Source organism: Tinamus guttatus, unplaced genomic scaffold (assembly GCF_059628265.1).
Source record: "Tinamus guttatus ecotype Peru unplaced genomic scaffold, ASM5962826v1 Tinamus_guttatus_pri_ptg000580l, whole genome shotgun sequence".
NCBI classification, from domain to species: Eukaryota; Metazoa; Chordata; class Aves; order Tinamiformes; family Tinamidae; genus Tinamus; species Tinamus guttatus.
In genome coordinates, this window is record NW_028289114.1 from 180,199 (window position 1) to 205,215 (window position 25,017).

General features: G+C 42.9%; 1 protein-coding gene across 1 annotated transcript in view; it reads left to right on the forward strand.

Annotated features, from left to right (window-relative positions):
- Positions 1-19,622, forward strand: part of KBTBD12 (kelch repeat and BTB domain containing 12) — a 28,070-nt gene extending 8,448 nt beyond the window's left edge. Inside the window, exons 4-5 of the mRNA XM_010225289.2 lie at positions 8,073-8,270; positions 19,453-19,622. Of these exons, the coding sequence (XP_010223591.1) occupies positions 8,073-8,270; positions 19,453-19,622 (368 nt within the window). The remainder of the gene's footprint in view (positions 1-8,072; positions 8,271-19,452) is intronic.
- Positions 19,623-25,017: the final 5,395 nt, after the last annotated feature.

Below are 25,017 nucleotides of genomic sequence, written 5' to 3' on the forward strand. Positions count from 1 at the left end.
AGTTGCACGGATGGAACAATTTGGCTGGTAAATTTTAATGAGCACGGGCTGAAAATTCTGTAGAGGAGACTCTAAAGCAGTGTCAAACACCTCTCATAATGATGAAGCAATTTTCTAAAGAATTTTGTTTGGAAATAGCTTTACAGTCACTGATACTGGCATCTTATTCTGCTGGTATCACACACGGTCTCATCTCCAGCTGTAACCTCACACATGCCAACTGTAATTAAAATCTTACACGGAAGAGACACATTCCATGCTTTATTCACGGTGACAAGTTCTTGTTACCTTGTGAATTCTCAGACTGTTGGGCTGTGAAATGGGTACAGTTTTCCTATGGAAACAATTGTGATGGTATCCCAGGCTGGGTGGACAGACAGTTCATGACATTGGAAGCAGCGTTTTGAAAGAGCTCTTAATCTGGCTGATGGAGCCCTTCATCATGCAGACGACATTCATGAGAGAATGAGAATGGAAAGAACTGAGGTTGATACTGACAGACCAAAGAATAGCAACTGTCATGAGCATGGTAAAACCACTGCACATTGTCCAATTCTATGGATCCTCGGGACTTTACACTGTTTCACAGGGAATGTCGAGCACTGTGGGAGTCTAGAAAGATGCTGTCAAGGCCAATTTGTTCAAAAAGCCACATTCTGAGGAGGATCACAGCTCGTGGGTTGTCCTCACATAGTGATCTCAGAGGTGTCTATATTCAGGCACAGTGGGCTAAGGGTTTTTTGCTACCGATGACAGAGAGACTTTTAAGGAGTTTCTATCATTGCCCTTTATAGCCCCTCTCCCTTCAAACAGGGCTTTCACATAGATGGGTTGTGTGTATATGAACTTAAACATCTAGCAGGCTCCCATACAGCCTCAGTCACGAGTCACTGACGTGGCGATTCAGACACGTGTGGATTCCCAGAAGAATCACTGCTTTTTGAGGTCTCGCTTGCTCCTTGGGTAGGTCAGTGTCTCCGTGGCTTTCCCGTAGTCTGCCCTGACCTGGAAAGGTCCTGGAAATCCGTTCTCCAGACGGATGAAGGAGAGGAAGGGAGGAGGGATGGAAGCAGGACAGTGAAAGACATCGTACGCATTCCACGGGGACAAAATCCTGCTTCCCACAAGCAAAAATATAAAGAAATGCATAGCCCTAGCTGAGTACATAAAGTAACACTGCAGAGAGGCAGGGCTTTTTTGAGCTATTCTTGAAAAGTCCTTCGTATCTCTAAAAAAAGTTAGATTGTCCCTTTTGGGTACAATCTCCGTGTATAGTCTGTGCAGTTCTCAGCACATGCAGGATTAGGCAGGAGTCCAGAGCACAAATGAAAAATCACTACATTAACTTGACCCTCTGCTATCATTTCTAAAATATGAATGTAATTTCTATCACAAATATGAAGCAAAACGCGTAAGTAGATCGCAAGCTTTGGGTAACATACCAAGATACCATAACAGAATCTTTGATGCACAAGCCTAATTTTATCCACACAGGTGCAAATTTGCTGCAGGTCTTCTGATTTCAGTTGTGTTGTCCCAGACTCATTTTGTTCTAACTAAGATCAGAATCTGACGCGTAGCCTTTGAAGTGTTAATTTTTGATGAGTCCCATTGGCGCAGAACACCGAGTACAGAGTCACTGTCCAAAAACCCTTCCCAGTCTAATTGCCACCTCCAGCCTCTAAAATTCTAATGACCTAAATGGAATTATTCTAGAGTCTCCCTGATGGAAGGCAAATGAGAACTAGATTAGTGTTTTTTGTGTGAGTGATAGCATTGTTCGGGAACCTGTGCGTGAGTCTTTAACCAGCAATCCTGCAATGTAATTGTCTGTTTGCGGTGGAATGTTCCTAGAGAATCTTTTGCTATTTATATGGTGTACATAATCCTTATAAGTAAATGAACAGCATTTCCTGAGGCTCAAAATCCTTTCTGCTATTCATCCCATTTGACTGGTCTTAGCTCTTTCTCTCCATATTTTCCCAGGAACATAACTATATTCGTTAGAAAGCCCAAGAAAGAGCAGTATTGTGTTCTTAATGACAGAGGCAATTGAGATACTTTTGGAAGAAAACCAGATGGGAGGGCTCTATTTAAGGTCATGCATTTTAATCTCTTGCTTAAAAAAATTCTTTGCAGCTGAGTCTCTGAAAACTCATTACAGCTAATGGATAAATTAGGAGAAGACCTGCCAAATGAATTAGCTTACATTAAAAAACATTCAGTAGAACTACTGTATCTGAAATATAGGTCACTCAAAAATATTGTATCACCATGACAGCTTTAACCATGTGTTGCTTTTCTGTTATATAATACCTGTTTTATAAATAAGAACATAGAGAAGGACTTAAATAAGAAATCCTATTAGTAAAGATTTAGGAATGAAAGAATTTTTGCTTATTCTCCTTAGTTTAGCATCCTCACCCCCACCTCATTAAAACATGTCTTTTCCTTGAGTTCCTGCTGAGAGCTTCTTTAAAAGTTTTAAGCAGTTAAATGAGGTTCAATTAAATACTGAGTATCTCCATCATAGAAAACTTATCTGAATGCACTTTGGTGCCTCTCTGGAATGGAAAGCTTGTGTAGGATGGACTGGAAGGAGCCAGTTTAGCTTTCATGCTTCAGCATTAACTGTGTGTTTGAATAACATCCTTCTTCAAAAAATAAACATGTCTATAAAAGAGCTTTGGATTTTCAACAAGTGGCAGAAAATGAGTCCCACTCTGCCCTGTTATTCCTGTATAATAGCCCCTGTAGTGCTAGTGTGCAGAAACCAAGGCAAAATCTGGTCTGATACATGGGATGAGAAATGCTCCCTATTCATTTAGGGATTGCCAAAGGAAAGGAAGGCAAGGCACTACCGGGGAACAGGAGGAGCTGGAGCTGGAGTGTTGACTGCGGTTAGGAAGACAATCACTTGGTTTTCTCAGCCCTGTTTCTAATCAATCTTTTGATCTCATGTCTTCCTACAAGCTACATTACATCATCTCCCCTGCTCTGATAGTCACGAACGACGGCGCTTCTCGTTTCCGCGAGCGCCTGCCGGGGCCAGCTCTCCTGCTCCCTCCGCTCTCCACGGAACGAGTCACGCAGCCCCGCTTTAAAGAGGCTGGAGAGCAGTGTAAGTGCTGAGGCTCTCTGCTTGAGTGCTGTTAAAGAGTAATGAAGGGAAACGTTAAATAAGAGATTAGCACTGTTAAATCCATTGTGCATTCCAGAGATCAATTTAATAGTGAATTATTTTATGGGAGGAGAAGAGCAGGAGCTCAGATTTCGCATGCGTATTGGCAAACTACTCCTTTCTTCACCCATCTTCAGTTTCCTTTAATAAAAATTCAAACAGGCACGAGGAATACAGATTGCTCAGGCCTGTGATCTGAGGGCTCAATCCCATAGCAAAGAAGCATGTCAGGACCCTGCGAGCACAGATAGGCTTTACCCACCTGGGGCCTCCACTCTCACAAACCAAGGGGCCACAGGTGGCTCCTTAGGCTAAGGCTGGACGATGAGTGTGGCTGCTTGGGCCCGCATCCATGCCCACCCTGCTCGCCCGCCTCTGGCGCTGCGGGACGTGTCCCGATGCTGGGGCTCTGCTTCACCTCACCTTCCCCAGGGAACAGTCCTGCGCTCGCTGCTTCCTCACATACTGCCCCAGCTGAAAGACTGTGCCTTATCTCTAATTTTAGCTGTCTGTTTGTGGAGTAATCAAATTAAAGTGTATAAAGCCTGACATGAGAGGTCCAGATCACCATTCCCCTCTAAACGAACTACATGGGCTCTCTTTGCTGCTATCTGGTCATGAATAACCATGTAGGTATCATTTTGGTAAGCCACCCTGTCTATTCCCCGTGCACTGAGCAATCCACATGGGGATCTGGATAGCTAACCTGACAACCAGACTGTGCAGGTCGGGCTCGCTGCCCGCAAACCTGGCTGTGCCAGTGCTCAGTTTTTATGGATCAGTGCAGCTGTTACAAGAGTCAATTCCAGTGACACAAGTGAAGTCACCGGGCAAGTGCAGGTAGGAATATTCCCTGTCTCTTGCAACTTAATTATATGCTAGCCCCTTCCTATAGATGCATATAGATACAAGGCACATTTAAGGCACTTATATCCTTCGCATCAGCTGAACTACTTATTTCCAGGGATGTTATTTACCCCTTCACAGACCTTCCCACTCTGCTGCTGAAAGGGCTTTCTGTTATTAGAAGTGATGTGATTCAAACCACGTTTCGTCTTCTCAAATAAGAATGGAAGAAGGGGGAGGCAGCCGACCTAAAGCAAAGCAGTATGTTTTGCCTCCAGCCAGTTATGAACAGTGTGTGGGTACAGCAAGGCACAGAACACCTCATTGAAATTCTGACACTGTAGTAATCCCATCACCTACCTTGCTTTGCCTTCTTGCATCAAAGGCTTGTCTTTTTTTATCCTGATTTCTTAATAAAGATCATATATTGTGTTTATATATTTATTTTACTAATGGAGCTTCATGTTAAATTTAAAACCCATTAGAACCACTGCTTACGGAGTGCCCTTGAAAGAAGGTTTGATTGTGGACTCATCCAGGCGTGATACAGAGAGCTCTCAAGCATTAATGGCTTTGGGAACACAAAGGTGGCTTCAGTGGCTTATTTTAGTCTTTCAGTGGTATCTGAAATATCTCCCAGGGAAAGCAAATAACATAAAAAGCCTAACATGTTGAAAGGATGTATTTATAAAGGGGGGAACTGAGTTCTGGGATTAAATCCTCTTGTGTGATGGATGTGAAAATGACAGAAACGTTTGAAAATGCCAGTGAGAAATTCATCTCGCTCTGCAAAAAGGACATATAATCGGGCTATATGTGGCGAACTGAACTAGGTGGTGCTGAATTCACCTACTCTGTGACAAGAGAGGTGAATATGGGTTAATAATGGGAGACTCTTCACAGTGTCCACCCCAGCTCTTTGTATTTACTGCCTCCTGAGCACCTCTGGGGACCTCTGGGAGGCTGGGACCACAGCATTTATAGTTCTGGGCGTTTAAGGAACAATCACAAAAAAATACACAGAAATGACCCCTCCTGCTCAGGTACTTTTGGCAGATCATCTGGCACAAGAGTCTCCCTGAAATGACCTACAACCCTCTGCTCTTTTTACTGCTTCCTTCTTAGCCCCTTCAGGGGGACCTCCATTTCATGCAGAGGTTCCTGCAGGAACGAGTAGAAACCCTCTTGCTCAACTGCTCTGCCCAGAAAAGATAAAGATGAAAATAAAGAGAAGCCTCCTGGTCCCCACTGCAATTCCACATGTCTACATTGTGCTTCTAGTGGTTTCATAAATCTGTATAAAGAAGATAGATAGGATGATCTGGACCTTTGAGCGACTGAGTACAAGGCAGGGTGAATTGCCTGCCACGTGAAGCTGCCTTTTTTGTTTTTTTTTCTGCCAATTTGAAGTCTTGCATGGCAGACACATCGTAGATATGATGGATAGTCATATCCATCCATATCCGTCAGAAGCCCCCACTCAGTTGCAGGCATGGGCTGATTTAAGCTTGAGAAATTTTCTTGCCAGTTTGTGTGCTCTGTTCTTGGGGAAAAGGCTCAAGACATCAGTCTGCACAGAGAGGGGGAAAAAGAAGAGTTTCACCTCGCAGGAGGAATTCTGAACCGCTGCATTGGGGAATACAGCAAAGCAGTGCTGGGAGAAACTAATATCCTCAGATTCCTTTGGTGACAGTATTTCAGGGCTAGCATTACTTTAAAGGGCGACATTGAAATTTCTTCTGTGAGTTTGATTTCTCGTGGTTTATGGAATATGGTGGAATTTTTTTAAGCTTGAAAATTAAACTTGACTCCCATCTGATTTTCTTCTCATTTTCTATTTGACAAGAACTTAGTTTTGTGTTTATTGTAAAATTAACCTGAAATTGCATTTATCTCAAATGGCTGAGGGTGTAAATAAAACTTTGTACCTTTAGGATTCTCCCTCTCTGACGATAATAAGTTTAAAGGAGTTAAACTACTCAATGAAGGATTTCTAAACGTTTGAAAATACACACTAGCTCTTAAACTGTTGTAAAGAGGCTCTAATAGGTCACTAAATATTATTTCTCTAATAATTATACATGGCAAATATTTGAAGGCTTCTCTCCCGGGTTGCCAGCTGAATGGCTTCATTAATTGGTGATCGTTAGGACTTTTTCCAGAAGTTAATAACTGGGCTATATCAGTACTCCACCTGATTACATGATTATTTCTATTCTTTTCTAAGTTACTATGCCTTGCTTCTACTGAACTTTGAAAATGACAATAAAAATGCACTAAAAAAGAAAAATCAATTATGCTTCTAGAAAAGTTCTGGAGCATTTTGGCTACGGACACCAATGAAATAAGGCAATTAGAAAAGCGGTTCAATTGACTCTGATATGCTCTACGTGTGCCCTAGCTGGTACCATTCTTCCTCTAATTGAGCAATTTCTCTCAATTGAGCAATATGCTCTTTCATTCTTCAAATGAAGCCCCTGCTTCGGGGCGATGGATACTCCTGAGCGCAGTGCAGCAACCCCTGCGGTAACCCTATAGCAGCAGCCTGTCTCTGGCACCACGGAGAATATTTTGAGCACATTAAATTAATCTGCGGGGAACTTTAATATCACTGGTTTCCATTGAAAACTGCTTTGGGTATCTCCCTGTAGGCTATGCTGCACTCTATATCTGCACATACACAGTATGTACATCACTAAGCTCAGCTCAAGGAAGGCTTTCGCTGATGATAATGGACACCGGATTTGGTTCTTATTTTGCTGATTTGATGCAGGCATAAGTGCTTTACCTGTTACAAAAAGACAGTAGAGGCAAACTCAGAGCGTTATGGTCGCTTCTTACATGTTGCCTCTTGCAAATACTTCTGGAGAGTGCACAAAATGTTAAAAAAACCAAAAGTCCATATTAAGAGGAATATGGAAAACCATGTGTGAGATTATCTGATAGATATTATTTATTTGACAGATCATGTTAACAGCATTGTGCTGGAGCAATGTTATTTTAAAAGCAGCCTCAGCAACCCTGCACAGATTGTATTTGCAGTCATTACCTTTTCCACGTGCAAAGGCACAACCACACGCAGTACCATCCACGGCAGTTTGCACAACTGAGTAGTCCTACAAGTGTGTCTGGAAAGCCAGCCCTTCACGAGGGAACTGTGTGCATTTCACTGTCATTTTATGTGTAAAAGTGGTCACATCCACGCACATGCACAAAAGAGCCGCTTCCGCACGCCATCAGTGCTCGTTACAGGGTATTGCAACCACTGGCACAGATGGAAAACCTGCCAGGGTATGTCAGCATATTCATTCTGGAGAACTAAAGGCTGTGAATTCAAAACCTGGATCTGATCACTGGGAAGAGTTGTGAAATGCAGTGTTCACACTGCGTTCTGGGTGTACCGTGTTTGCGGGCTGCTCTGAGGCTGCGGGTGTGTGTGTGTCCTGCTGCAGCATGACCCAGCAAAGGAGAACAGGGACCTGTCTCAATGCTGCAGACGGACCTCAGGCACCCTGATTAACCCATCCGCTGTCGGATGTGTCTGTCACACATGGCTCAGTCGGCTGGCAAGTCAGACAGTTTTGTCTCTTGAAGTTAACTTCCCTTGAGAAAAGGATGAATTTTTTTTCTTGTGTTGAAAAAGTGCAAGTAAATCGAAACGATGGTTGGTTAAGAAGTTTGCGGGTAAAACCCAGTAACAGAAAAAAAACCTGATACACTGAAACTCAATACTAGTGATTTGTTCAGCACGCAGAATAAGTAATTACAAGAATTTCTACTGCATAGTCAGAAAACAAGACAAAATACCTTTTCTTTTTGAAGACATGCTGCTTGTGCTTCTTTTGATATCAAGCTTCAGAAAGATGCCTTCTTCAATGTCTGTAGATAATGTGCAGTGTGAGATCACTTTCTAGCAAGCTGTGGAGCTGAAAAAAAGGAAAAGGAGTGCAATGAGAACATGTGAATAAAACATAACGCAACCAACAATATGTTTTCAGCGAAAGCCTGTGGCTGCTAGAGTTGACCTAGGTATCTTCTTTTGCAGGAGGAATTGGGTGCCTAGGTCGCGACAGGGGACAGACACGGAAATGTCTTGATGCAGTGGAGATATATAACCCCGACGGAGACTTCTGGAGGGATGGTCCTGCGATGCCCTCTCCTCTCCTCTCCTTACGAACCAACTCCACGAGCGCAGGCTCCGTGGAGGGGAAGCTGTACCTCTGTGGAGGATTTCATGGAGCAGGTACTGAAATGAGTCTGAAATTCCTCACACAGCTCGAATCAGCTTCACTGTGAAACTGGCACAAATTCCTGACTTAACCCTGAATCAGGAGGTGCTGGCACGCTCCGGAACCACACGGCTCATTCAGCCCTTTGCACTGTTGGCTCCTAGTGTCAATACGAATTGGTCCACACTGTTTGTTCTCTGTTGATTTTTTTTGTTGATTTTTCCCCCGTCTCTCCCCCTAACAACAAAATTTAAGGAAGTTCATGATCTTCACTATAGCTGTCCACACATTTGGCCTCTGTAGATTTCTGGAGCTACCTCCAGAGTTACTGAGTTCAGATTCTCAGCACATGTTAAAACATTTAAGAACTTGAGCATTTTTTAAGACTAAGGCATTAACCATCTGTCTTTAGCCAAGATATCTGGATCTGTCTACTTACTTACATGATTTCCATATTGCTGTGATGAAAGAGCTCATGAATTTAATGACTTCTCTGGATAGAGAACTGAGGTACAAGAGACTAAAATCCCCGATTTCAGTGATTTCAAGTAAACCTACCTGTGTGTTCACCTTTCTTTAAGTCTTCCAACTCCAGCTGTGCTTGATTCTGCTCTTTGTATTGCAGCTAACTGTGCTTGTATTGGTTTGTGTGGATAGCATGCACTATGCAAAGCTCCAGGGTTGCTAACCATTACTGCTTTCCCCATGAATGCAGAGAGCATCGCAGAACATACGCACTTAAGCGCTCCTGCTGTAGCACCTGCTGCCCCCCTTCCTTTCTAGGAGCAGCAGTAATACGGATATATTGTCACTCGGGCTCACTGCTGCCCAGAATGTCCACATGGTTTCACTGGGTGAAGTGTCCTCCGCGTACAATGACACCAATTTCACTGACTTTTACTTACAAAACAAATTCTAATCTTTGAGCTATTGCACACCAGAATGACAATTACTTTCCTGCTGATTCACAACTCACCTCCCTTTCATTTATTGTTCTTTGAAGAAGTTGTCCCTGAAAACAACAGCACGGCTGCTCTCTGAAAGGCATGTTCCTGTGCCGTCCCTGATAAGAATGGTGTGGCAGCAGAACACTTGTGGATGTGACACAGCACTGTGCTTCTCCAGCAATCATTGTGCCATCGCATTTTTCTTTTTCAAGTATTTGTGGAAAAGCCTAAAGTTAGCGGGTATAAATCACAAAAGGCTGACGCTTGCATTGGCAAGTGAAGTGATTTCATTCAGGATGACTAACAGATTAATACAGCATCTTCTGAATAAGGTGGCCTCAAAACCATAAAAGCTTTCTCTGTACAACAGCAACATGTCGTGTCAGTCCTGCATGGAGAGCAGCAGTACCAGGGCAGGTCCACAGGCCATCTGTGGATTTCGAGGTGGCCAGCTTTTTATGTTTGTGTAATGCTGGCACAATAGGGTCCTGATTCCTGATTGCACTATTGCAAGCCATATAATCATGCGCAGAACTCCTCTGCGCTAAAAGACTATTATCTGGATTGCAAATAAAAAAGACAGGGTTTGTAAATGCCTGTTTTGTGGTTACCCACCTATTCTGACCCCCTATGTGAGCATTTGTATATTAGCTAAGAAATAGTATGTGATTGTGCTGTTGGACATTGCTATGAGGTCTGTTAGTAAGGGAGCTGAAATGAGATTCTCATTGGCAACTACAAATCAGGTATATCCAAATGTTTAAGGAGCTGCCAGGAAGCTGTGCCTTAAAGACAGGTTTCTTAATATGACCTTCAATTTATTAAAGAAAAAGGGATTTTAAAATTTTTGTAACAATCACCACTTCCATTTTCCATCATCAAGAAGGCTTGCATCCTAAGTCACCTGCACTGGACATTTGCTCTTCCCATGACAGAACTAATGCCTTTTAATTACAATAAATGATTAGCAAGCCAGAAGCAAAGGTGGGTGGAGGTCCCAGACTGAGCCTATAGAGATCTAGCCCGTTCCTCAACCCGGTCCCTGCGTTCCCTGCATGTCGGGCAGGGTGAAGGATGTGGGTGAGGACGGGCTGAAGGAGAGGGTTATTGGTGCCACACGGGACCTTCCAGAGGGTGGCTGCACAGTGACAGTTCCTGCAGGTAGTCACAGAACAGCAAGTGCCGCTGCTGCCTTAGCAGCAGGATTAGGTAGCGTACAGCATTATGGTATATAAGCTTGCTCTCAGTTGTGGGGGTTTCTTGGCATGCCTTTTACATTCTCATGAAGGAGGCAACCAAGAGAGGATGTTCCACTTCTACAAAACCTTGTAATTTAGTTTTAACCAAGGATGATTTTGGAACAAGTTGGGGGCACAGCTGTAGTCTTCTGGTTTTGTGCTTGCTGAACTCTAAAGGGCTGCTGTGAACCCTGCAAATACGATTCTTTTATTTTAAGAAAAGACTTCTGCAATGGAAGGCCACATATATAACGGACAGCAATAATTCCCACCACACTGTCCATGCCCAAGCCCCTGGCTTCAACCTGCCTTTCCATTTCCTTAAAGCCCTCCTGATCCCGCAGTGTGAAAGCTGCCTGCCAAGGAGCCAGTGGCACTGCCATTTCCCTCGTGTTGGCTCCATGCTCTGGTTGCCCTCCTGCGCACTGATCTGCACGGATAATCAGAGACATCATACACAAACACAAAGCTGAAACGCAACGGCCTGAGAGGCCTTAAGTTTGAATGGAGAGACGAGCACTACTGCCCGCTCGGATCCCACCACTTCCAAGCACCCCATGTGCTGCTGCACGGAGTCTGGGATGGAGGGATGCCTATAAAACCCTCTCCCAAATCTTTAAGTCAGGAGGGCAGCTGGAGTAGCATTAACAGCATCCCCAGGAGCACAGGGAAAGAAATCGCAGGAAAGCTGAACACCCAACAAGTAATTTCTGTCTTGCTTTGAATTCCAGTTTTCTGCTTTAATCTGACTTGCAAAACTCCTCCTTTAGCCAGCAGTTGATACATATTAGTATTACCGAAACTATTACTACGGCAAATTAGTCTGCTAGCCCATGACAGATGGCTCCAGCACACGCAGCCCAGTGTCATGAATGTTGCCTGACATTTGTCAGCAGTATTATAGCACTCAGCAAAATATTCAGAAAATGGTTATTAGTTTACAGATCCGCACAGACCACATACACTAATCATCGTCTGAATATTCAAAATGACAGAACAAGCAATAACCAGCTCATTTTCTAATTGTTAAAATATGTTGCTGCATTTACTGCTGTAGCTATAGATTTCAAACTAGCCTTTGCAGACTGACGGGATAACATTCTTGTTGACATGCTTTCCTCTGCCTTTGCATAGAACTAAAACCTGACACCTGCACAGGCTGACAGCTATTAATGTTCATGTGCGTCTGGCAGGAGCCGTCTCATTAGTGTGGAAAGTGGTGTGAAGGTAGGAAGCACTGCACATTTATAAAATGCCTGCCAGAGTGGGCTCCCTTTTCCTTTGACTGTTTCTTTGAATTATAAATATTTTTATGGTTAAAATAATGGAGGCAACAGTGTGCATCTGTGTTTGCTGGGGCCGCTTTATTCACTCTCTTTGTTAGCTTAGGGGAGGCACAGCTCTGTTGACTTTGCGCTGCTGCACCACAAATATGGATTTTGTGGACGGTTTCTGGAGACCGGATGTATGGGAAATTTTAGTTTCAGATTATAGATGTTGGATCAACTGACTGGCTCAATAAATCCATATCCAGAGATAATTTTTGGCTTGAGGGCTTAAATTAAAAGGTTCTTTCCCATATACCTACATGACATCAGCTGATGTGCAAAGTAAAGGGAAAACTAGCTCAGTTCAAATAATAAAATGCTTATACAGGTTTCTGTTAGAGGCACATACCACTTAAAAGGCTTTATGATTTCATCAGCTCTCTGTGCCTCATGTGGAACCATCTCTCTGAAGTGGCAATTATGCCATTTCCATCCCAAATACAGTTTATAGCAGAAAAGATGTATTTATACATGTCCTTACTATATACTGAAGATTTACCTAGTGTGTTAGCTCCAGCATCTAGTCATATGCAGAATCAGAGCTGCTCAGCCCAGTTCTGTTAATTACTTATCACTGATACCAACAGAAATTCACTCAGGTGGTGGTAATGGCAGTCAGAGAGCCAGAGAAAGCAAAGAGGGAAGAAATGGATCTGCATTTTGAACACAAGCATCTGCTTTGTCTTCGCAGTTGTGTAAGTCAGGCTAGGCCATACTGTGATACCCGCAGAGTTGTGTGTTGTGATTCTACAAAACCAAACAGAATGAAACGAAACAAAACAAAGCAAACAAAGCAGAAGATATCTAACTGCCCCCGATGCATTTGCTGGTCTCTTTTTCATTTACATAAATTGCAATCCACACTTGGAACAGCAGCTAGCTTGCGGCTGTGCAGAACCATGTAGTAATTACCACATTCCAGCTGAGCTAATGGGGCCGTATCTGCACCTCATCCCCTCCCGACAGTGGACTAGCTTAATAGTTATTTATTTTGACTAATCTGCCATAAGGGTTGCTCCCTTCAGTCTTATCCATTATGTGATTTAGCTGGAGAATTATCGTTATCCTAGTTTTTTTTTTCTCATTATTATTATAGTGGTTATGGTACATTACTGGAATCAGACTAAATTTAGCCATACGAAGGAGCTTGGCACAGTAAATACTGCACTTGTGAAGTTTGGGGGATGAAGGATTGGAACAAGTGCTGTCTCTCAGGCACCTTGCTATGTTCCCTGTTAAATAAAGCAGAAAGGCAACCTCCTGGCTGCCTGTTTACAGCACTGCTTGTTTCTCTCAGAATTTACTGGGCAGCGATGAATAATTAAAGTTCCCCTTCCCACAGTTGTTACCATTGAATAAATACTGCCATCAGGGAAGGGATCAGGGCCCCGTGCAGTGCTCGGCACAGAACCCCGCGGCCCGGGCGCCCCGTGCACGTGCAGAGCTGCCGGCTGCAGAGCCGCGCTCGGAAACGCGGCCGCCGCAGCGGCCTCTCCAGCTCGTCCTCTTCCCGGGACTGCTGCCCGCTGCCCTCGTTAGCCAGAGACTCGCTGCCGTAAATGAGGCCAGTGCAGGGCAGGATGAGCAGCTCCTGCTCCCTTCCGGTCTGAATTTGACCCAATATCTGGCAGCCCAGAATTAGTAATTCAGGCATGTTTCTTACTAAGGCTCATTCTTAGCTTATAAAGGGTTAATAAATGATTAATAGATATTTTAATGCATTTTAATTAATTGCTGGAGAGGTCAAGAGGTTGTTTAGAAACATGGCTTACAGCCATGTATGACATCTTCTATTGTGCTCATAACTGCCTGTCATGCATGCTGTCTAAACATGCTTTATATAGTCTATTAATAATGTATTAACCCATTGTAAAGCATTTAGAAACAGTATCTTCAGATGGCCTGAACCATTAATTCTTGTTTTGGTCGTGTAATCTTTATTCATATGAACGGTGCGTTGCCTTCGAGAGCCCCGATCCTGCTGCTATTGACATATGATTCGGTCACCACCTTCAGTGGAAGCTGGACCGGCCTCAGAAGAGGGTCCGGGAGGCCTAGCCTAGAAGCCACAGATACTGGAAAGATCTTCACAGCCACACGAAAAGATGGCTGAAATAACGGAATTAGAAGTTCCTTCCTACAGACTAACGCATTCTCCTTTATCGTTTTTAACATTTTAATATATATCGATTTGTGAGTGAAGGGACCGACTGTGGAAGTGCGGTCCTGAAGAGCCACACAGCAGAGCAAGAGGAGCAAAAGGTCTAGTCTAGGAGAGCATCTTACCTTCCTCCACGCAGGTGCTCTGCGAACAGCCAGCTCCACAGCTGTGAATTCAAGCCCCTGCCTTCCCTCCAGCTTCCCCTCCGTGTGCAGGGACACGTTGCCTTGATGCTTAACACCAAGAACACTGGCCAGCATGTTAAGCAGCCGGGCCAAGGACCCTCTCCTGTGTATTCTCTGTGCTTCTGCCCACAGGCATGGATGATGGATGTGTTTGACCCAGCAAGGGGTGTTCGCTGTGCTGTGCTAACAAGACTGGTAGAGTTAGGGCGTAGCTCACACACACATGGGATTGAAGGCCAGAGACTTGATGAACTTACTCTTTTTTCCTACCGCAGACTGGGAACTAGAGCATCTGGTGCTAATGATCTAAATGCACTTTTATCTCATTGCAACACAAACATGAATTCCCAAGTCACCGAACTTTACATCACGTAATTATGAAAGCAGCTATTAGTGGCAAAGAAGATAAGCAGCGGAGGTTTATCCATCCACTTGAAGTTGTTGCCTGCTCTCTGGTGCAGACAAGACATGTGAAAACAGGTACAAAGCAGCACTGCAGGCGAGATGCCCCAAGGCAGCTCCGGCAGGACTCCTGGGTGACAAGGACTGGGGAAGCCGGAGAAAGACAACTCCGAGGAAACATATTCTGGTCAGCTCAGGGACCGGGCACTGGCAAGCACATAGTGACGGCCGAGGGCTTTCTCAGTGGAGAGAGGAGAGCAGGCAGTTAATGATTTAACCACTAGAGCTTTAGCGGCTTTTTCTTTAATTGATTTATAGCTTATGATGATAAGGCACATCTGGGTCTGTGGAAGTTAGAAAGGTAAAAGTGCTGTGACAACCCAAGGAAAATGGCAGGGCTGATATGAGCCTGGGAAAGAAGCCTGTGTGAAAGTGTCCCAGGGTTCCCGGACAGGGCCAGCGCGTGACACAGGCTACGCCAGCACTGCCCAACGCAATCCTGTGCGCGGGTGCCTGGCCCTGCTCTGGATAAGCTCCTTATTTCCTGGCTGCTGCATAAGAACCTGTCGACGTAGCTGTGCTGCACCTAGGGCCTGGGAGAACCTGCTCAAAACTGCTCTGGATACTGCTCCTGACAACGACCTTTGTGGCAACAGCAGGAGCTGAGACTTGGCAAAAGTCTCAGCATCTCCGTAACTCTGTCACCTCATCCATGGGATGCAGGAAACTCTGTTAGCCCACCGCAATGGGCTGCTTTAAAAAATGTTAAATATTGGCCACGTTTCAGTGAACTTGCCATAAATTTAACTCCACTGAACTGAAATTCGGCATGAATTCTTTTTTCCCTGCGAGTACTAAACCGGCTACAAGAGTGTAGATTTCTTGGTGCTGACTTAACAGCAGGATAACTGCACGGTTAAAGGTCTATGTGGAATATAGATTTTCTAGCTGCTTAGCTCTTTCATCTCCGTCTCCCTTTAAAAGCAAACAAGCAAACAAAACCACTAAAAATTGTACTGGAATGCTCAATTACAAATAGAACAGAGAAAAGAAAACCAAAAGAGATCAAAAGTCCTAATAAATATTATATCCACAAGGGAAAATCATCTCTCTGCTCCTACCCCCATTATGTATGGAATGCAGTTTAAAAAAAAAAAAAAGAAAAGAAAAAACAAATCAAATATTTATAATGTTGCCCGCAGGCATTCTGCGGGTCTTTCCATGTATGGCCCATCCTGATTTATGGTCCACTCTGATTCAAATAGCATGAAAAAATACACATCATAGAGTAAAATCTGGCCACATCTGGAGAGGGAAGGAAACCTGAAAGTAAGTTTTTAGCAAGGTAAACATTGTGTATGTGGAGAGGAAGCAGGAAGTAGACCAGAGTAGAAAGGAGAATTTAAATATCACCCATACATTTTGCTTTCCTATTATTGTAATTGTACTTTTGAAATATGATTCTTATATTTATAAATTAAACACATTTTCAGATATAACTTAAGTTCATGAATTCTGGTAAAAGGTTTCTAGGTTCACTATTGAGTCTCTACTTGCATTTTATAGGAATATAACTGTACTGGTAGAGCTCAGATAAAATACCACAACTTCTGGTGTGGTTAGGTTCATGCTGGAATAAATGTTCCTTATCCCTGTTCAGCCTTTTTGTTTCCTCCACAGGAACAGGCACACTGCTATAAACACTACCGCACTGTTTTGAAAGGGTCTGTGTTACATATAGGGTGGTATTTTACTACCTGAATGATTCAAATACAGTTAAAGTGGTTTTACTCTTATGCAGAAAAAAACAACGTAGTGAAAATAAAAAGTTTCAAAATTTGTTTTCATGGCTAAAAAACAATCTCCAGAAAAATACTACCTCACTATGTAGAAGTTGTGGAAACATTTGGAAGTGAAATCCTTTCACTAGGTAAGGTAGTTATCTGGTTAGTGATACGGAATAATGCTATATAGGACAGAGAATTCTATGACATGGCTTTTTAAAAGAATTATCGCTGTAATATAGCCCACTTCTATTTGTAGAATATTTACTCTATTTTTTTTTTGTATTTACTCTCTTTTAGGCAAAACTGACTGCTAAGATACTGTCTTTTTAAGAAGAAAATTGCAACACAATAAGATGAACCAAGGAGGCAGAACAGGAAATTATTGCAGCTAGGTTATGTTTTAGACTTAAAACTGAGTTTGGGATTAAAGCCCAAATGCAGCATCAGAATAAGGAATTAAATGTGACAAATTTCCAGATTTTTTTTGAAAAATTCTTGTTCTTACTCCTGCCCAGTCCAAGAGAATTACTTTTGATTTGAGCTTTTTAACTTTTTTTTGAGCTTTTTTAAGCTTATTTTTAAGCTTTTGAGCTTTTTTTTTTTTAAGGGGGGGGGACAGTTTTAAAATTATGACTGTATTGTGAGCGGTGTTTTTCCTGCATGAACTTCCTGATCCAAAGGGTGCTGTTTCCTTTTAAATTAAACTAGATAAGACTGCAGAAATGATTATTTCCCCTGTTCCAACAACATAGACTCTTTTTATCTTCCCAGGGTTAAGAGTTAACTACCACTCCATGTGCTGGAAAGCAGAATTTGTAGAGAAGGGAACAAAATCAGTTACAACATTCCACAGAAAAGGGAAACAAAGGACCCTAAAGGTTATGAGTCACCAGGGTCAGGAAAAGACACAGCAAGGCTTGTAAGGCTTGTAAGGAAGGGTTGCTGAACCTGCCTTTGATGTTTTAATAATGATTTTTTTTCTGAAGTGTTCCAATCACCCACAAAACGTTTGAAACATTTCCAGCTTTTGATTTGTTCCTCTGATTATCTCATTTTTGTCGTAATCTATGCCAAAAAAAAAATCCAGGCATGATAATTTATTGCATAAGGGAGATGATATAATAATAAACACAAGGACTGGAGCCTCCCATGCTTACAGCTTATGTCTTCATATTGGCCTTTTAGAAAAACAACTCTTCATCCTTGCAGGCTCACATAAAAATAAGGTCTTTGCTGATACTTGCACACCATTTGCTTCCAATCTATTCTTTGCATTCCAATTTCTCTCTCCATGTATAACTAAGTACTTCAGCAATTTGTTGTCTTCTTCTATGGATGAATGCTGTTTTCCTACCTATTATTTTCCTTTATTTAATGAACTATCCAGGTTTGATGAGCAAACACTCACTTTTTTGTTTGTTTTCTGTGAACAGAAGAAAGGAAGGGAATAAGGACTATTTAGATGAGACCAAATTCCCAGAGACTGAAATAACCTACATAAGTAAGGACAAAAATTAGAGTTTTTGTATTCATGTTTATTTTTCCTTCTTCCACAACTGAATGTGACATAACTGAGGGGAAGAGAAACAGGGGCTGTGAACTATGGGATAGAAACACTCTATTTTACTTCCTTCTCAGGTGAGAACGATCAGAGCTGATGGATGGTTGATGAATGGCTTCTTTAGGAATATAACTAACAACAAAAAAAACCACATATATTTGCAGAAAGCCAATTCAGACAGCCACAATTCCCACATATATGCAGGATCTACAGTAAAACAGAAATTACCCTGATTATTTCAATGAGTTTCCAGTTTGCATTCCACGTGTTTCCATGCAGCCTCCTCAAATGCTAGAGCGACTTGTAAAGGTGCCCTAGGAGCATTTTGAATCTCACAGCACTAAGTAATCATAGCATCAAGGCAATAACGATAACATGTCCTTGCAGAGAAGAGAAGCAGACCCCCAAGACAGTTGCCTGCCCTAGACAGTTACTAAAGTGCAAGACAGTTCTTGAGGTAACATTAAAGAATAAGAAAAAAACCATCAAGAGCATTCTAGGAGGAGTTAAATGGGACACCAGTCTGGACTCTGTTCAGCCTGTCACCAGCCTTTCAAGTCTCAATATACTGTTGAGTACTTAACGTTTCTTACTGCGACAATGTTCTCCTGTGGGCTGTGAAATGTCTGTGCTCGCTGGTCTTTGTGCCCCAGCTTCTAACAAAGCTCCAGCGACTCCCTGGAAGGAGGGCAGGGAGAACTAGCATGTTCCCTTCTCAAAGTAAGAAAAATTTAGGTTAAGGTAATTTGCTGTGAGGAGGCAACTTTGAACTGAAAAGAAAAATGAGGCAAAATGAAAGTCACTTCCTTTTTAGAAAAGAACTTGGCTTTGAGTAACAGAATTGCTGGAGAGTTCAGACTTGTGTTAGCAAAGGAAGGCTTTTCCTTTCCACAAGAAGTTCAATGCAGCACTGTGGGCTGACATCACAGCTCTCCCCTGCATGGCGATTCTTTTGTTATGTTTTCTAGTTTCAGTAAAAAGCTCCTTTTCTTAAGACTGTCTGTGAATTAATAGCATTGTTCTAACTAGACTGTTCATGACAGTTTCCTCAGATCTTCAGAATAGCTAACGTCTATGTAAGGCCCTAGAGACTTATTTCTGCCCTGTTCCTCTCCCAAATCAAAGGATGTCCAGACTTTGTACCCGAGAAAAGCTGTAGTAATGGCCTCTGCCAGGAGCCTCACAGCTGCATTTTAGTCTGGGGCAAAGAAAAGACAGCATCCTGCACGCAGGCACGCTCATCCTCACCACCAACAGGCAATGCTCCATCTCAGTGTGACTATTTGACAACCAATCCCACAATGAAATGGCACCTGCATCCTTGGACTGAGTTGCAGCACTTCGTGTTTTTGTCTCTGCAGCTGCACCTGCAATTCACAGTGTGAGGACTGAATAGATCTCCATCTGCACTATTTAGTTCACCATACGTTGACAAACTAACATGCTCCTTAAACAGCATAGCTGTTAACACCACAAAAAGAATGTCTTCATTGCCACCTTATGGAAAAGTAGTAATCATAATTGTGCAAACTGTTTTGATCCCATTTGGCTTCACTTCTGATTCCTGCTGTTGCTCCTGTTTTTCAGCTCGTCATGAAGTTATTACCAAAGAGATTCTTGAACTGGATACGTGGGAGAACCAGTGGAATGTGGCGGCCATCAACGTCCTCATGCATGACAGCTACGACGTCTGCCTTGTAGCCAGGCTCAATCCACGAGACCTCATCCCTCCTCCACCGGATTTAGTGGACCAGTAGAAGGGACTCCCAGCCCCTCCGAATTCTGCAGAGAATGAAGAATTTGGAGACACATGTGCTGAACTGACTCAGGATGACAGCTGAGCCCCATGGAGCCAGGCCTGCAACATGTGCTTAAGGACAGAATTGCCTTTGAACTGCATTTCGGGGACACTGCTGATTTTGCTGGTACATGTACTCTAGATTTCTGTGCTTGGAAGGTCCAGGTTGCCCAGCCTTGTGTCAGCCAAGGTGCGCTGTCTCTTGCAGTCTCCTATTGCACTGTGCAAGCTGGGACTTCGGGAAGGCTCTGCAGGGGCAGCCCTGCCTTCATTCCACAGGGCAACAGCACGGATGGAAGCAACAGAAATCCTTCCTCTGCTGTACATCCCGCTGAGCTCTTCCAAACTCCCTAAAGAGGCGGCTAAAAGTTACCTGAAATCAACTGATGAAAACTGGTCTGTTTGTCCCAGACGGATATTCTATAGTAGGCTGATGTAGGAGCAGAGCGGAGGGAAAGCACAAAAGAGACAAGGAGGGCTTTGTGTTTTTTTTATTATTATTATTTTAAACAGCCCTGTTCAGCCAAGCACACCAGCTGCTGAAAGCAGTATCCAACTCACGGACAGGACAGTCAGAGATCCCTTCTCTGAGGTCAGAGCTGAGCCTGTACTAATAGAAAACATACCGGGTTGTCTGGGAGGCTTGGTAGACCCTCGGTACCAAAGAAAAGAAGAATTCTAAGCCTTTGCATAGTTCCTACCTGTCACAAAATCTGTTCTGACCAGAACCTAAAAGTTCAGCTAGAAAATCTTTTCCCTTTGGGAGAGAGATGGAGAAGGGGACAAAACTAAAAAGCAATAATGAAACCAGTGCTGTCACACTGCTCCGCAACAGCAGAGAGAGAATAAATGTGCTGAACAGCTGATGTTTACAGAAAAGTAGCTGTTTTTATAGAAGTAGCTTTAATAAAGTAACAAAAGGAAACTCATTACCGACAATTTGGCTAGGATCACAGGGAAGAGGAGTAGTTCAAATAATGTTTCTTAAGGTGGCGTTAAGTTCATAGGGCCTCATGACAGTGAGTTAAGAGAGAAACTTAAGTGTTTCTAGTACCCACTATCCTATTTTAATTACTCATAAATAGTGATCATCTTTCTGGTACCGACCTTACAATATTTCTGTGTTTCACTGCCTGGGCACTGCAAATGAGAGCTGGAAATCTCAGTTGTGTTATTGAGTCAAAATTGCAAATCACAGAATGCTGCAATAGACAGAGAATGAAAGTCTGAGGCAAATGCTAGAGCACTATATCTTGTGCTATAATATGGCACAAGAAGGATCCATAATTCATTCTTAGCAAGAAGTTACTTTTTATGGTTACAAAACAGCAACAATAATGGAAGGAAATAATTTACAAAGAAAAAGCAGAAGCTGTCAAGTAAGTCATGCATAGTCACTTGCAGGATTTGTGCTCTGGAGCATCTCTGTCTTCTTTTAAATCATCTATTTGGCTGCAAAAAATACCATCTTCTCCTTTTTTTTTTTTTTTTCGCCTGAAAAGTTTATGACTGAGAGAGATGGAGAGGATGACCCAAAGGCCCTTTCCCATCCCTGACTTCCTTGATTCATGAACTAGTCTCCACAATATCCAGTGGGAATATTTAACTGTCTTATAAAAACAGTTAGCAGGAAGGTCACTAAAGTTTGCCTGATGACTATAGTACCACCCTGAGGATTGCTCAGGCAATAGGGGCTTGTGGGGGGAACTAAGCAAAACATGCAGAAAAGAAGTCGGTCTGTGAACCCTGTAACTAATCCTGTCTCCCTTTATGTTCCAAAGGCAGAATGAGCACTGGTCTATGCACATACTGCTGTGTTTTTACCATTTTTGTGTTATCCTCTCTTTGTTTTTTCTTTCCTTTATTGATAGGTAAGTTGTCAATTCTTTAGGTGACAGCTGTGACAAGCATGAACTTCAGTGGTACTAACCAGCAACCCACTCTTAAAATCTTAATCACTCTGGTCGCTAAACACAGTTTTAGGTATGAGATCAAGAAGGCAAAAAAAAATCTGTCTTAATAAGCTTTTTTTTTAATAATAAATCAATAGGGTGTTCTTCCAATTAATCATGCAAAAACTGGAAACTCTTCTAAGTTTAGCTGTTACTGAAGAGGAAGGGTAACTTTGTTGTAGTTTCTCTGCAAAGCTCTCAAGTCAGCAGGACACAACATTCTTCAGCGGCTGCTCTCAGCCAAAACAGCTAAGTGTTTTCTTGCCATTACTCCAAGCTCTACAACAGTAGCTAGTGATTCCGTTTCTTTCACCTTTTCTATTTTAAGGAAGAATGTTTTAAAGTTTGTTTTGTTTTAAGCTTGACTCTGCATTATGGGCTAATTTCTGACCTCTTCACTTTAAAACCTGAGTTATTCTGCTGAATTTTGCCTTGTGAAAGGCTTAGAACATTTCAAGGAGAAAAGGAGATTTTTGCAGGCTTGCATTAGTCAAATAATGGTGGCATAATCTGAACACATATGTGGTACATAGCTGAGACGCCTCTGTTACGCATTCCAGTAGTGAGCTGGCCACTTCTTTCCCATTTTGTATATTCTGGTTTTCGGGCTGACACTTTGAGCTGACACTTTGTGGGCTGGATGAAAACTATGCAGTGTCTTAATGACTGCAGGAGAACATTGCCTGAGGTTTATACAATGGTGCACCTGGCCAGGCTGGGCAGCAGGACACAAGTCCCACGTTTTGGTGTGAGTGGCAGGAGGAAAGGGCTTCGTGAGCCACAGGGGTGCACTGAGCACCGCTCCATGCTCTCACCACAGCCTGACGGTTAGCAGGAATCCCTGGGTCTCACTTTCCCAGTTCCTTCCCATGTCCGAAAGTCCAGCATTACATATCAAGGAGTCGTTTTCTTCTAGATCAAATATCTAGAATGGGGAGTGCAGGCAGAGTAATTTAGATCCTAAATTATTAATTCTATGGGAGTCCCATTTAGTTCATTGTTGGCCCCTGGGGTCCCCATAGTTTCTAAACTACTTCATAGAAATGAATACTTGACTAGGGCCTGAGGAAGGAAGGAGACAGGAGAAAGTATGTTGATTGAGAAATATGGATCTGAGCCAAAATCATTCCTAGAGAATGTCAATTTTGCAAATCCAGTAGTACATTTATGAGTAATCTCACATTGCTGGGAAAGTCCTTATGAGCCTTCATTTTTTTCTATTACAAATTCTGATGAAAAAAACAAAACAAACAGAAAACAAAACTAACAGACCAACCCTATAGAATAGGAATTCCCCAAGCACGTGACCTTCACTGAAATAACAGTTTGCTCCAGCCACTTTCTATCTGAGGAATAGCTGCTGAGCTTTTAGCTGCACTGACATCATCCATACCACTAAAGTGCACACAAAGCAGCACCAGCAAGCTGTAGAACTATTTAAATGAATGGGAGGTTTGTTAAACAAAAGCATTTGTTCCAGTTTCACTAGAAATACCAAAGTGCATCACTAGTTGCCAAATATAAAGAAAAATGTTGGAGAGGTAACTGGTGATGTTGCTCACAGGGAGTAACAACAAAAATGAAACGCTCTAAATGGCTACGGAGGTTCTCCACTTTTATCCTCAACTAATGTTTTATTTGGAATTGTATGTGCATAACTGATTTCATAAGGATTCCCTTATGATTCTTGGCCTCCAATCTCACGTTTTGCACATGTGATCACAGTAACTGCCCACATGTGTAATCCATCAGACATCTGACAGTCTAACCTGCTAACATACTGTAGATGTATGTAAATACAGTATGTATAAAACATACTGCACAGTTAACAACACACTGCCCACACCGAGCCAACACACACATCCATTTTGCACATGGGCAATACTGCGTTTATGGAAGCACCGTGCTCCAGCGGCACTGGGCCCTTCGGGAAGCCTCCACTTGCAGCACAGATGAAGCCGTCAGAGAGAGCCCGTGCACCAGCACTCCCAAACGCAGCGGGCAAGAGGCAACGGGAGCAGCAAGACCGCAGCACCTGCAAAGCAAATCGGAACGTCCCGACACGCGCAGGAGCCAAGGTGGGATGCAAAGATCTTCCCCTTCCCTTCCGAGGGAGAGTTCAGATGTAAAAGGGCCCTAGATCTTTCCTTTGTATCTTTCCTTCCATTCTGCTTGAAATGTCTAGTGGGAATCTCCACCACCTGAAGAACAAGGCAAATAAATGCTGGCCAAATATATGTATTCTAAGTGTTTAAAATTATTCGTTAAGACTTATATTTTCTTGCCTTTCTGCTGATCTAGAAGACAGTAACATTTTTAGTAGGCTGTTTACCCAGTGATTGCTTTCTTAGCTATAGCAGTGGTTTCTTTCACGGGCTCTTCTCCTAATGGCTCCTCTGAAAATTTGTTTCAAAATTCACAGTGCTTTGAATCACCAGGTCAGAATTTCAGCTACTCTTTTGCACATTTCTGTTTCTCCCTACAGCTTTTCAAGTGGACTGTAGCTGCAGCTTCAAAGAAAAGCTATTTCACCCCCAGTTGTGCACAGTTGGATCTACTACATTTGCAATTTGCTATCATTTGACAGGTTGGGTTTGAAAGCAAAGGATGTACTGGAAAATGGCTGAAATATAGAAAAAAAAATGTACCCAGAAGTGCACTTTTCTTGGCAAATGCCTCCTCTGTATGTTTGCTACCCTGCCTGGGTGTCTGATGGAATGATTTAATAATAACCCATGATTTCAGCCACAGTGAAGGTCGCGCTGGGGCTGTGTGTTTATGCTGCCAGGGCAGAGGGAGTCAGCACATTTGGAGCACTGGGGCTCTGCACAGCAGCCTGGCCTGCTGTAAGAAATTACCTTCAAACTAAACCGCATGCAAGTTTTCTAGGATGTACATTCATGTGTTTTATATACAGATGTATAGCATTATTTTTAGAAGTTTCATTTTACTGACAGTAGTAGGATCCTTTCTTTACACATACCTGGCAAGTCTGCCTTCTGCAGAGCTCATCAGAGTACTTCTACAAAAGTGCTGGCCTTTAAACAGATGGAACTATTCCAGGCTCCACGTCAAACAGAAGCTTAAATTCTTTGCTGGACTAAGGAACAAACGGGGAAATCTTTCAGTCCTTTCCTATGTCTCTTCACTTCTCCAAATCTTACCTCTTCAAATCTTTGTACAAGTCTGCCCTGTGTCTCTTTCCCTGGCCCTCGCCTGTCCCAGCCTGTTCGTGTCACTAGCTCTTGCCCTCCTTGTTCTTCCTCTTGCTTTCCCAGAAGATGGGGACAGATGCTCTGGGTGCTCAGCAGACTTCAGACTTTGCAGGAGCCCGTCTAGTCCAGAAAGAGCCTGACTCTGACAGACACAAGGCAGCCAGAGCAGCTCCCGGGGTTTCAGACA